Source organism: Chelmon rostratus, chromosome 2, assembly GCF_017976325.1.
Source record: "Chelmon rostratus isolate fCheRos1 chromosome 2, fCheRos1.pri, whole genome shotgun sequence".
Taxonomy (NCBI): Eukaryota; Metazoa; Chordata; class Actinopteri; order Chaetodontiformes; family Chaetodontidae; genus Chelmon; species Chelmon rostratus.
The window spans coordinates 21176271-21190324 of NC_055659.1; the positions used below are offsets into that span (position 1 = coordinate 21176271).

General features: G+C 45.2%; 1 protein-coding gene across 4 annotated transcripts in view; it reads left to right on the forward strand.

Moving 5' to 3' along the window:
• LOC121612496 (plexin-A1-like) overlaps positions 1 to 14054 on the forward strand; it is a 183671-nt gene that overhangs the window by 50908 nt on the left and 118709 nt on the right. For all 4 annotated transcript variants that reach the window (XM_041945414.1, XM_041945430.1, XM_041945423.1 and 1 more), the window contains exon 3: positions 1 to 150. This exon is cut by the window's left edge and continues 33 nt beyond it. In XM_041945414.1, the coding sequence (XP_041801348.1) occupies positions 1 to 150 (150 nt within the window). The remainder of the gene's footprint in view (positions 151 to 14054) is intronic.

Below are 14054 nucleotides of genomic sequence, written 5' to 3' on the forward strand. Positions count from 1 at the left end.
GACTTCAACCAACCTCTGGGGGGAACCAGCACCATCGAGGGCACCCCTCTCTTCATCGACAAAGACGATGGCATGACCTCTGTGGCGGCGTACGACTACCGCGGCAACACTGTGGCTTTTGTTGGCACGCGGAATGGCAAACTGAAGAAGGTAGGATTTTTATTTTTGGGCCTTTTTTTTTTATATGTGTGAGTTTTTCCTTTTCCATATAAATTGAATAAAATGTCACCTGTCTTTTGGTTAATTTTGAGCGCTGCACTTAAAGGGAAATGCACTTTTTGGTACTTGTAATTTCAAGGACATTGAGAGAAATGGATATAACTCATTTAGTATCATTTTTCTCTGTTTTGGTTGGCAAGTAGCTTTTCAGCCAGTGGTGGAAGTTGTTCTTTTTGTGAACCGTGCGCTTGCAGCTTAATCCTTGTGCATTTACGTGAAGCACTTTTTACGCTAAGATTAAATGCAGTCAACTCCATTTTTCTCTCGCTAGCGGCCATTGGAGTGCCTGTTTAAAACGTGTTCGTTCAACAAGCAATTTTGAAGCAAGTCCATGGCTTCTCCCTCACTGATTGCCATGGGAGTCACGTTAGACATAAAACGTTACTGCTGGGTCCCAACGCCACGTACTGCCTCGCCTCTAATTTTAAGAGCTCGCCTTCAATCAATCCAACAGCTATGACTGGCGAATGGTTTTTCTGTTCTGGCCAGCTGTGTAGTGGGGATTAATTCAGGTTGGTAGATAAGAGGTGGGACAGAGGGATGGAGAGGTGATGGATGGATGGAGGTTTTAACTTTCTGTTTTCTGTTGGAGGCTGACTGAAACTTTTGAGAAGCAGTTTGGGGTCATTTGTGTCCACTTTGACCACACAGATGCAGCTGTTTTACCCTTTTATGAAGGACTGAGAGAAAGCTCTTGGATGTCTGTTGACTGGACATTGATGTAACAGTTTGGTTTAAGATATTCTTGGCTTGTGCTTAACTGTTGTGATTGAATGTTAGATGCAGGCTGGTAGAATATGCCACGGTGATGAGTCTATCTGTGAGCATGCTGGGTGTTCGTTACCATGTGTCACATCTTTGAGTGTGTGTGTGTGTGTGTCCAGTCTGTAGGGGACACAGCTCTCCGGGTAAATGGTAGCTCATTAGCATTCACCCCGTTTCCCGCCACACTGCTCAAGACCTGTCATCCATTCAGTGTTATGAATGTATAATCAGCCTGTGTGTTTGCGTGTGTTTAATGCGCGTTTGTGTATGCACGTCGTGTTTGTGTGTTTGTCACTCACAGTACGCATAATAACGTGTGCGCTTGTGATGGGATGGATTTGTGCGTGTGTGTTTATGAGGGAGCACGAGACGACAAACAATACAGTGTTGACTAAGATTCAGCACTGTGCATTTGTCAAAGTGACACCCATTCACTTAGCTTGGCAGTGGTCCCTTTATTTATTTAGCTAGCGTCACATCTTTTCTTCTGCGCTGGTATGCACTGTGGTTGAGGTGTGTGTGCGTGTGGAGCATCACCTGGGAGAGCAATGCTACAGTAGGTTGTTGAGGTATGTTGTTTGTGTGTCTGTGTGTGTGTGTGTGTGTGTGTGAAACAACAGAGCCAAAGAGCCTGCAGTTCTTTTGGCTGCCTTCTGTTTCAGACAGAAATTCCCCAAAACAACAAGAAATCTAGTTTTGGAAAATATTCAATTTGCATAGAAGAGAACAATATCGAAAACCTGACACTCGAGCACACACACACATTCGCACAGCAGACTCACAGCAGTGCCAGTTTCAGTCCCGCTATGAAGAAACACCCAGTGAAAAAATGACAGTATCGGAAAAAGAGAGAGAAAAAAAGGGCGAAGTAATACAGAGACAGATGAAGAAAAACTGAAAAAAGAGCAACTGAATTAGTAGCGTGTGATAGCAGATTCTTCCTCCCTGATTCAGCACGCATTCATCCTGTTCTGCTCTGCTTTTTTTTGTAGGTCAGTGTTTCTATAAGTGATTTTATTTGTGTGCTTATTATCCGATCAGTAAAATAAGACGCTCGAGTCGTCAGGATCTGTTTCTGCATGAGCGTGCTTTTAGCTTTTGACAGTTTTGTGGGAGTGCGCGCAGACCATGATGCCAAGACGGAGCGCATTCCTATTCTCACACTTTCCTCTGGAGAGCACTTGTGTTGAACGCTGTTTGTATAGCCAAGCCTGAGGATGTGGAAGGGAGACAGGAGTAGAAGCAGGGAGAATAGTGGTAGGCCGGATGATGGTGCTAAGAAGGAGGCAGTTCTCTCGTGTGTTTTTCTGTCATAGTTCGAGTGTAAGAGAGGGGAAGGATTGACAGAATTTGAGAGTTTGCAAGCACAAAACTTTTCTTAGTAAGGCTATATAGATAAAAATAAACAGCCAGTGTGCTCCACATGATGCTTCTGTTTTTAAGTAACATTATTTTACCTGAAGCATTTCTTCCTTCATCATTTTGCTGAACTTAAAGGGCTTTGATATCTTGTGTTATCTATACTCAGAGTCTATTTTTAACCAACTCTATTGCTCAAGGTTGTCCAGAGCAACAAGATGGTGGCACAAACAACATGTTTAATGCACTAATGAAGTCCCTCTGTGCTCTGTTGGCCACACACACACACACAGGGGAAGCTTTTACTAATGAGTCCTGGTTTGATAGGACAAAGATGGGAGAGGATACAGGGAGAGGAAGACAGAGAGATAGAAAGATGAAGGAGATAGAGAGGAGGTGGAAAGAAGGAAGTGATGAAGAGAGGTGACGTCCACTTGTGTGATTAACTCATTCCAGCGGTCATCTGGATACTGCTGTGGTCAAGGACACAGCGGCGGGCTGACCAGCCGCTGCTCTTAATATTTAGGATTAAAAGCCTCCATTCCCTTTGACTGTTTCATTATCTCTGTCTGCTTGGCCTGGCCTGTCATTGGTCACAGCGTGTCTCTGTTCATCTGTCAGCACGGCAGCTTTACATACTGAATCTCGCTCTCACTCTCTCCTTTCTATGTCTTCCTGTCTGAAGAAAGTCAGCCGCCTCTGTCTGTGCAGTAAAGCAATCAGCAGATGGACATTGAAGTGAAACTCTGGTGATTTGGGGCGATTCTCTCAGCCTCTGCTGCACTTTAAGGCACTGTTGAGCATTGACAATGAAAGAGCATTCACTGTGACACTCAGACACTCGCACACATATACACAATCTCAATAGGTGGCCTGCGGACCTCAGACAAAGGAGAGGATCCAAGTCAATAATCCAATACCTATTATAAATGCTTGTTTTTGATACCACACACACATTTCCACACGAACACACATTAGGATTCCTCAGCCGCGCCCTCCATCGGGGGCCCATTCGAGCCATCTGCTGTGTGTCCGCGGTCAGTGTGCCAGGTGGTAGGAGCCCCCCAGCGCCTGGTGCGTGCCCATTGTGGCCGTGCCAGCCTCAGGTGGATGCGGCGGGGAGGCGCTGCTCAGTATCCATTCAACTGATCGAGACATCAATGAAGCACACCTTCTAACAACGGTCACAGAGTAACAGTAGTTTTAATGGCTAGCAAAAGAAAAACAACAAAAAAACAAAACATACTGGACAAGTAAGACCATCATTCTAATGTGAGTTAAAGTTCATTAAATGCAGAATAAAAATCCTCTGAAATAGGATTATTTCATCTCAGGGCAGCTGAGTGCCTGTTGGTTAGTGTAAATGTCTCTTAACCAAAAGATAACACGGGTGACCTCTGCACCAGACAAAGTGTTCCCATAAGCTGATTAGCATTGGTTCTGTTGAGGTGTCCTTGAGCAAGAACGAGAACCCCTATCAGCTCTGTCATCGTAAAGGATGAGAGGATGACGGCATCAGCCGAGCAGCTGCAATCTAAACATCAAGTGCCAGATGGGATTTGATATGTACTAGCTGCTCCACACAGTAGGCCTCTTTAACACACAGTTGGTTTTTATGAACGATGCCTCTTGACATCAGATTCTGTGAGTTTTGCCGCTAGTTTTATTTGATCAAACGCTGCCGACAGCTATTATTAAAGAACGGCAGAGGAAGAGACCACAAGAGGAGAAAAGTGTTGCATATCCTTTTTATGTGTGTTGGAGGTTTTTACCCAAACCGAAATGAGCACCTGCAGCTATACAGTTACTTCAAAATGAATTTGCCGAACAACGTCTAACCTCCATAAGCTCTAATCACTCTAACATGTGTAATGAAATACTTGTGGCAGCTGGTTGACCATTAGATTGGTGATCAGTTGTCTTTTCTGTGAAACACATGCAGGATGTGGTGTGTTCACTCGCCAACTACACACTCGCTTTGCACACACTTTCTTTATGACAAAATATCTTGAGTTTCTCAAAGAAAAATACAGCTGTGTTGTACAAAGTAAATAGTCACTGTAACAAAATAATATAGAACGATTTGACTCGGCACTGGAGAGTAAATGCATTACAGATGCTAACTGTAGTGTTAATATATTGTGAAAATGGATGTGTCTGGTTCAGCATTTAATGTGAAATAACCATCAGCATACATGATAAGTTTGCTTCTTATTTTTGTTTTTGGTGCAAGTTTGATGTCATCTTTTAAATCCACTGTGTTTTATAGCAGCCACACTGGTCACATGGCATCGCAGGGGTTAATGACAAGTGACAGTTTGTCGTTTGTATGTGTATATTGCCGCGTGAAGTCACTGATGTATTCCACTGGGACTGCCTGTGTCACCATCAAGAGACCATGTCACGGCCTAATTGACTGATGATTGTTATTCCACTGGTGCATAATGCTGCCCTGTCAAACTCCCCTGTGTGTGTGTGCGTGCGTGTATGTGTGGGCTCGCGTGTCTGTGGTTTGCATTTAAATGTCCGTGTCCACCTCCCTGCCTTTACAGAAAGCACCTCCACCCAAAAAGGGAACAAATAAACACACTGTGGAAACACACCAGTTACATTCAACCAGTAGATGCAGTCAGGGAGGAGTGATTGTGGAAGAAATATGTGTGTGTGAAGCTTTCTCTCACTCGGTGAATGTGTGTTATTTTTCAGATCCATAAACTGAAAGTCCAAGTCAAAAATATACCATAGTCATTGTGTGTGTCTGCGTGCGTGCGTGCGTGCGTGCGTGTGTGTGTGCGTGCGTGTCATCATTTGGCTCGGCCAGCTGAGCCACGAGTTGTTTGGCCCGGGCAGTGGCACAGAGGCTGGCTTTGTGCAGGCGTTCAGTAGCTCTCGGTCATTAGTTCACACAACTGCATGCGGTCTCACACACACAGAAACACACACACACACACACACACACACACACACACACACACACACACACACACACACACACACACAAATGCAGAACGGATGAGAACGAGACAGAGGAAATGGATACGCAGAGACTGATGAAAAGGATCAGATACGGTAGAGGGTATAGAAGCTAAGACCGAGCGCTCAGACAAAACAGATAATTTACACTTTGCATTGAACACTGAGTTTTCCACTTAATTTAGCTCTGTCCCTGAGCGCCATCAGTCATCCAATCTTATCAGGATGTTCCCACATTAACAGCAAAGTGTGTCATTTTCTGTAGCGGTCTTCTCTCTCTCCTGACAGCACAGCTTTTAAATGCCATTTTTCAATTACACACAGCCCCGTTAAGCTATAAAGTGAATGTGACACGCCAAGTATGTACAGTGCATCTTTTCACCCCAGGAAACCTGCCTTTGCACATCTTACCTGTGTTATTGTAGCCTGCGTGACTGGGCTGCCACAGGTGGACACACATGTATACACATCTACACAACATTAATTATTTCTCATGATTCTTTCCCCCACCTGTCATCATTTCCTCTTGCCTGGAAATCAGCCTATCAAAGCACACAAACCACCTCCCTGCGGACACGCACTCTCGCTCACGGACACACATATTTATACTCAAAGGCGCACTCAAGTCTCAGAGGCTGTCCTTGCAGAATTTGACACAGTGAATATAAGATGTGTGACTTCAGGCCCTCGGGTGCAGCCACCCTGAGAAACAGTCCTTTAGGTTGCTGGATGTCATACGCATAAACAATGTCTAAAAGGCACCCATAACTCTCATCCTAACTAAAATAGCCACCATAAAACCACAGTTATGAATTAGTAAAAGAAATCATCCATTGCTTCTTGGTGTCGCCTGTCTGCATCTGTTCCCCCTCTCATTTTCTCTGTTTCATCTGCTGCTCACATATTCTCTTTCCGCTCTATCTCTCTGTCTCCGTCTGTGATCAAAGATTCCTCTCCCTGATAATAGTTGAGCGTTGTGTGTGCGCGCGTGTTGAGATCAGATGTAGCGATCGCTGTTTTTCTCTAATCATCCTGCCTCATTAAAGAGAAGGGCAGAGTGCGCACACACATGCGGAGAGCATAGACATCGAAATGTACATACATGTTAGAAGTTTGCATGTAAAAAAAAGTGTACAACCTCGCATACACACTCACACAGACACTTTCACATCTTGGAAAATGGGCTGTAGCACTTAGGTTGTAAGTGTAGACAGTAATGAGGGGTCTTCTTCAAAGATTTAATGCAACCACATCTCCTACACACACACATGCGCGCACACACACACACACACACACACTTGTGAATCCACCCACGCGGTCTCATTAAAGCAGTGTCTCTATCGTCTCACCTTTATCCTACAAGAGCGTCATCTGCCATAATGATCCATATTTCCAACATTACTACCAAGTTCTGGCGACATTAAGGGACACTGTGAATCACTGCAAGTTGATTTTACTCTTCGCAAATCTTAACAAATATCTTTTCATATTATAGTCATTTCACCAGTGAAATGAAATATTCAAAGCCTATCACTTGTAAAGTGCCCGATAAGTTACACTGCGCTCCTATGTTAGCTAATGCCATTGATGCCAGTGCAGTCCTTGATAATCTCGGCGCTAATGCACTTTAGCCCGGTCCGACGGTGTGTGACCGCACCGCGCGGCACTCATTCACTACCTCTGCGTTCCCATCCTAATTCACTACTACCAGGGGTTAATGAGGCAAAGTGAGGAGCAGATGAGAGAGGGAGAGAAAGCCGGGAGAAAGGGAGACAGAGGGGAAAAAAGAAAAGAGCGAGAGAGATGAATAATAAATGCACCATGCTAGAATCCATTTTTAAGGGAAGATTAGAGAAGTCTGGATGCAAGCTGGGATGCTCACATGATCCAAGTGAGAGGACTAGGCCAGCCCTGTTTCTAGGTCATCTCCATTAGACATCTCAGGATGGAACATCAAAGAATCCCTGCTGTTCATGTCATATATATATATATATATACAGTATGTGCAAAGTTACATGCCTTTTACCTCTTCGGGATTTCTGCCAGCGTTGGCAAGTGTTAATAATGCCATATTCAAGAATATGACGTTTACATTAAAATGTTGGTCAGATTTGCAGAAATTGTCATTGGTGTTGACATGGAGCAATATTTGTGCCTGTAGAGAGGAAAGTTGTGGGTGGAAAAGGGGATTTAGTGTCCTGGCAGAGCTCTGTCCATGCCAACTGATACAGCCAAGAGCACACCTGGTAGATGGCACAGTGCCAAGGCTCCATTGGCACACTCACGTCTGGCAAGACACACATGCACACACGAATATACTGACACCAGAAGGGATGTCATATCTCAAGCTAACAAGCCAAAATGAGCACATTCATGCAGGTATATACAAACCTGGACACACACTGGGGCACGTTGGATGGCAGCACCACGTCCAGAGGGTTCGGCATGAGTGGCACAGCGGGCATCAATCACCTTTGGCTCACAGTGGCTGTGTCGCACAAACAGGCACACACACACACACACACATGCTCACGCAATGTCTCGCACACTCATTTCCTTGCAATTAAGCCCAGCAGCCCCACAGTATATGCCTTGGCTTAGAAGAGGCTGCCTTTAGATGGCTGTGCAGCTCTCCACAAGTCCTTAACAACACATGGAAGCTATGTAACCCTGTAGTGGCAGGAATGATGAGTGTTTACAGAGAGATACACTGACATAGGAGAAGGACGTACTGTAGAATGGAACAAGACACTTTGATGGTTACCTTGAATCTCTGTCAATAACAGGATGTGAGGGACTTCTTCATCTCGATTATACCAAATGACGAGTGTAAACGAGTGTAAATATGTGAGTTACTATCAAATTAGCTAATCTAGTGTGAAGAATGCACACAGCATGTGCACACATACACACACTCCTATGGGAAGCGACTGTGGCACGCTTATCAGATTACCCACTGCCAAGCTAATAGATTTTTAATAGATTGTTTTTGATTAGTTCCTCTGGTTTAGTGACGTTAAGATGATTAGCGATCGTGTGTACAGAAACAAATACGCATTCGAGTTCAGAGGGACCCGCATACATTAGCGTGCAGGATTTTATTAGAAAATGGGATTACTGGAGTAATTTTTGTGTGTTCTGTTGCAAAAGTGTCGTCATGTGGCTGTCATATGCTTTGGGATCATTTCAGGGCCATGATGTTCAAGCTGGGCATAGAGTTTGCTCTGCAAATGGGCACACACACACACACACACACACACACACACACACACACACACACTGAAATACCCTTGAGATACACACACAAACAACTCCAAATGCAACAGCTCCCTGTGTTCATCCTTCTCACACAGCATGGTGGCGTCTCCTGCCGTCTAACTAATTACCCCCCCGCCCCCCATCCCGGGTCCCCCTTAGGGAAATGCCTCAGCCTGAAGCCTCATCACAATGTAAGCTGGCTTGGTAACTTGCCCCCAGCCTGCCTGTTTTTAGCCGCTCGCCTCCTGACCACTGCTAGCCATATTGCACTGACCCTGTGGCTAATCCTGTTAGCCTAAGAGTTGGTGATAGCCAAGCGGAAAGCCAATTCCCCATGCTGGTCTAATGCCCTCTGGCTAATCTTTTAGCGTAACAGTTGGCTAAAGTGAACTTACTGCAGTTTCTCTGGCTTGTTTGTTATTAGTTCCTGTGTGCAGGGCAGCAAGTCCGCTCTAATTACTGAGTTGAGATTTAATTTAGTGCTAATTAAAAGGAGTAGGTGTTGTTCCAGCAGTGGCTTAGGTGCGTGTTTTTAGCATTAGCAGAGCTAGCAAAGAAACAGCTAATGGCTCTATTATGGGTGCAGCTGACCTTGTGGCTTTACCATTTCCATCTGCTAAGCCCTTAAAAATGAAGAATTAGGCATTTAAGAGGAGGCTCACTGGACACAGCGTTATTCCGTGTTCACCGCCTCCCTCTTTTTCTATTTCTCCTGCATTCCTCCGCCTCCGCTTCCCATCCAGAGTCTGTTAGGTCGGAGAGACACAGAGAGCTCATCGTCTCCTCTTCGTGGTAAAATATTTATCCATCCTTTCCTTTGGTTCAAATGTTTCAAACTGACGGGGTCTTTAATTAGTCATGTATGCATCTATCTCTCTTCTCCCTGTCTGTCTCTTGTTCCCCGTTCACTTCTAGTCTCTTTAACCGAGCCCCTCTGTTTTCCTCTCTTTGATTTACTCACACCATTGCTACTCTCTCTCTGCTCCCCTCTTTTCTCCATGGAATTAGTCATTAGCTGACTGACTGAGCTGATTGCATCTATTCCCAAGGCTAGCATTTGTTTGTGCATCTTCTTTCTTTCCCTCCCATCTCCAGTCCTCTTTCACTCCCTCCCTCGCTCCCCACCCACTATCTCCCAATAGAGTCTTTCTCTTCCTCCTCCCCTCTTATTGTCACTCTTCTTTACACCCCCCTCTTCCTTTCTCCACACTATCTATCCCATGAAAATGGTCTTGGCCACAAATGCTGGTTTTGTTTGCTGAATGAGCACACCAAGGTACACAGGCACTCCCAACAGTCTCCTCCATACCTTCTCTATAACGTTAATTGCACGGTGTCATTCTAAATCGGCTAACACCAATTAAGCCCTGCCTATTATATTTAATTGGTCATTTAGCTTGGCTACTGTTTGAATGCAGCGTCTCCCAGGAAATGGTTTAGTTGGCCTCCAACAGCACATGTGGCCATTTCGGAGACAGTTTCCTCCTCCCTGTTGGTTTTACAATGGTCTGGCCAGCCACTGACACTGCCAAGAGCCAAGGCGGGGGGCGGGAGCAGTCGCAAATGGCAGGAGGAGAGATACTCTCCTCTGTCTACCCTTCCGTCTCTGCCACCTCTCTCTCAAGCCATCCTCACACCCCTCTCCTTCTCCACTCCTCCGTCCATGTGTTCCTGGTGGATTAAGCTAATTAAAGCACTGCAAACAGGGTCCCCAGAGAGAGGCTGCATGCACACACATTTTTACATGCATGCACTCATTAACGAATGCAAGTACACGGGCGCACACAACAGGAAAAACATGCAGGAAACATGAGAACATGTACACATACGTGCACCGCACTCTCTGAACTATAGTAGCAGATAGTGCTTTGTATGCACAGTTACTAAGGACACCATACATTACAGTCGTGGTCATTATAAGGCACTGCCTGAACACCATTGGAATGCTTTATGGACCACCTTCTTACCCTGTAAACGAGCTAAAATCCTCCTGGGGATTTTAATGTATTCCTGTTGGGATTGAATTATTTGTCATTAGTGAAGAACTGATCTTAAGTCAATGTAACCCCAGCCCATATGCATCATATCCCACAGTTTGAAGCTAACCCTGCATCATCACTCTGTTTCCTCCAAGCTTGAGCCAAAGAACCCTCAGCTATGTGTTATCATCCATAAGAGTCTTGTGGTGTCTATTTATGGGTCACTGGCAAAGAACTAGTGGCCCAGAAATAACAGCAGACACTTCAACCTTGGTTTGTGTGTGTGCGTTCATGATCTGGCATGGTTGATAGTTTCTATAGTGTGGCTGCGTGTTTCTAGGACATGATTGCCAGCCAGTGTGGGAGTGTTTATGTCGAACAAGTCCTCACGTATACCCTGTGTGACTATGCACTGAAGCGTCAGCATGAAACACCAAAATGCCACAGAGACTAAAAAGAAATGGTCCGAACAGGTGAAAGAAATAGCCGAGGATGTTAGCAACCCCTTCATCCTGTCACAGAGGAAGACAGGAAGAACGCTGTGTCACTTGGTAGGAATTCCTTCCGGATGTTTCTGCTTTCAGGATATTGGCTGTGTCTCTGGAAAACTGCCTGCTTCCAGGGAAAGCTATTGGATTACTGATAACCTTGGAATGGATAGTGCCAGCACAGGGGGTGTATATAAGAGAGGGAAGGGAGGAAAGTGATGGATGCATGGGCTTCTCCCTCAGTTTGCTCATATCTTCTGTTTTCTGTTCTTTCTCTCACTCATCATCTTCTCCTGCAGCGAAATCAATGATGAGTCATTTCCTCTAAGTCGCATATGTTCTCCCGTGCCACAGTGAGGGTATGGCTTTCGACCACCGACAACCGGCAACCCCGCGAGAGAACCGTTTTATTACTGTGCAGAAGATATCAGAGGGTTTAGAGCACAAAACAATAAACACGGTCACACTCGAGCACGCACAAGCACACACCCAATAATAAGGCTCCAGTAACATAGGGGTCTTTACTCCAAGTTGTCTTCAAATCCCCCAGTGGCGGGCCTGCTCCTCGGTTGCCATGGCAACAGTAGTCAGGGCAGCCGCGGCTGGCAATAGTGAGGAAGAGGAAGGATAAGAGTGAGAGAGAGAGAGTCACAGGGAGCATTGATGTTTGTAGTGCAGGCAGGGGATTTGAACGCAGTCACAACATTGAAACTGGGTTGCTGCAACGTTGCTGAATGCTGGAGTTGCACAGAGCAGCGGCACAGCGCTGGGAATGCAGTTTCAACTGGGGTTGGAAATAAGTGGGCTTGTAGGTCATGTTTACCCCTTTGTGTGTGTGTGTGTGTGTGTGTGTGTGTGTGTGTGGTAGAGAGAGAGACAGAGACAGAAATGTGAGCGAGAGAGAGATGAAACTGCAGAGACAGCACACTCGCTCATTAACTCCCTCGGCATGTTCATTCTGTCGTCGTGTTTGTGCGCTTGCAGATGAGCTCGGTGTTTGTGAGGACATGCTCAGCCATGCACAACACAGTGGCTGCGAACAGGATTCAGTCTACACTTTCTCTTGCTTTGATACTACATCTGCTTACAACCACACTATAGAATTGTGACTTATGAAAAATCCATATACATGATGTCAGTGTCAGTGGAAGAAAAAATGGGTATTTTGTAATACTTGATAAAATAATGGCGTAAAATGTTTCTCTGCATTTAAGCTTCCCTTGACATAAGTCAAAAGCTGTCCTCATATTTGTGACTCTAAGTCGATATAAAGTCATTGGTTAATGCTATTCAGTTGACAAGCCATTGCCATTGCCAGAAAGATGTGAAAAGAATCGCAGAAATGGTGCTGCTGGGGGATTTTTTTCTCTTCTCCCCTCTCCATATATGCAGTACAGAATAGCGCAGCAGACACCAGATGCACAGCAAACAGGCAGTTAGTGTCAGGACTCCAGTAGAAAATCCATAGTTTCATTACAGGCCCAGCGCTATGAATGTGGCCGGGAGGCGACCAAAGCTCTATCATGGGCCCTACGGGAGCCAAAATGGCTGCATTTAGTGATGCAGTGGAGTGAAGAGGAGGCAAGAGGGTCAAGGCTGCCGCTGGGAATGAAGTGTGTTAGAGAAAAGCAGCCAGATAAAGTTCATGTGCAGTAACTGGCACAGTTGCAATTGTACCCTACTCACCTTCTTTCTGCCACTGCCACACTGTCTCAGTGTGACTGTGTCACGGACCTCACAACAGGAAGTGACAACGGTGCTGTGGGTCACAACATAATGCCATTTATTACACAGACCCATGACAGAATGTCAGAAAGAGTGCAGATTTCTGTTTGCCATAGTTCTTTGAAATATATCATATATCATAATGAAATCTACTGAACATGCACAGCTCTTTGTGAACTGTAGCCAGTCACACTATTAATGATTATGATAATTGAATGTAATTCTGACTGAATTATTAACATTAAATCACCTCCTAAACTCATGAGGTTCCTGTGTTTAACACGAACATACATGTTTCTTTTCTTGCACACATACTTAACTTACACTCCTCCATCACTGAAAATCAAGAAGAAGTCACAGATCCACTCGGAGTTATTGGAAAGGGCCTGAGGTGAGTCAGTGTGGGGGAAGGCAGCACTCGGGAGCTCCTGGCCATTGTGTGTCCCTCTAGGTGATTAGAGTTAAGAGGCATGCTTTAAGGGAAATTAGCTTTCGATTGCACCTTCTGATAAAGAGGTAGGATTGTAATTGTTAGTGACCTCCAGGACCAGAAAGTAAAGATCGGGTGAGACATATTGTCCACAGTAATGTGGATTGATTTGAAAATGTTGTTTATTTGCTGAAAGTTTCGTGTCGGCACAAGGCTTGAGGAGTAGAAGAATGCTCTTCTCTTCTTCCTCCTCCTCGTGGTGTATTATAGCCATTAGATATTCAGCTCTATATACAGAAGTTATATCTCACAATGTTTTATTTGAGACAGAAGTGTGATTTAGTTGAAAGTCCGTGCAAACAATCCTCATTTTATAGCTTCTGTTTATTAAATTTCTATTGCACCTGTTTGTGCAGGGCCTATCACATGGCTCACTACCTCGTGGACACCCTCTCATCATCCATTCCTCCATCCACCTACCCATCCACCCACCCCCCCACTCTCTGAGTCCCCTGATGAATTGACAGCTGTATTTTTTGTCACACTCTTGCTTCCATGTGTACCTAACCAGATGATACGATGTCAAACCTTGGAAAAACAACCTGATTCCTCTGAGGAAGAGGCAAGTGAGGGATTATGGAGGAGAGCTTTAGCAGAGGAGAAGGAGAGGAGAGGAGAGACGACACACACTCACACACACACACACACACACACACACACGCTCTTAATCAGACTGATTGCTTGCGGCTGTGACTCCTCTCATTGCATCATCTCTCTAATGCATTGGTCCTGCATCACTCTCTCCTGCTGTGTGTGCGTGTGTGTGTGGCAGTTTAGAAGTGCAGGGTCCTCAGTAGA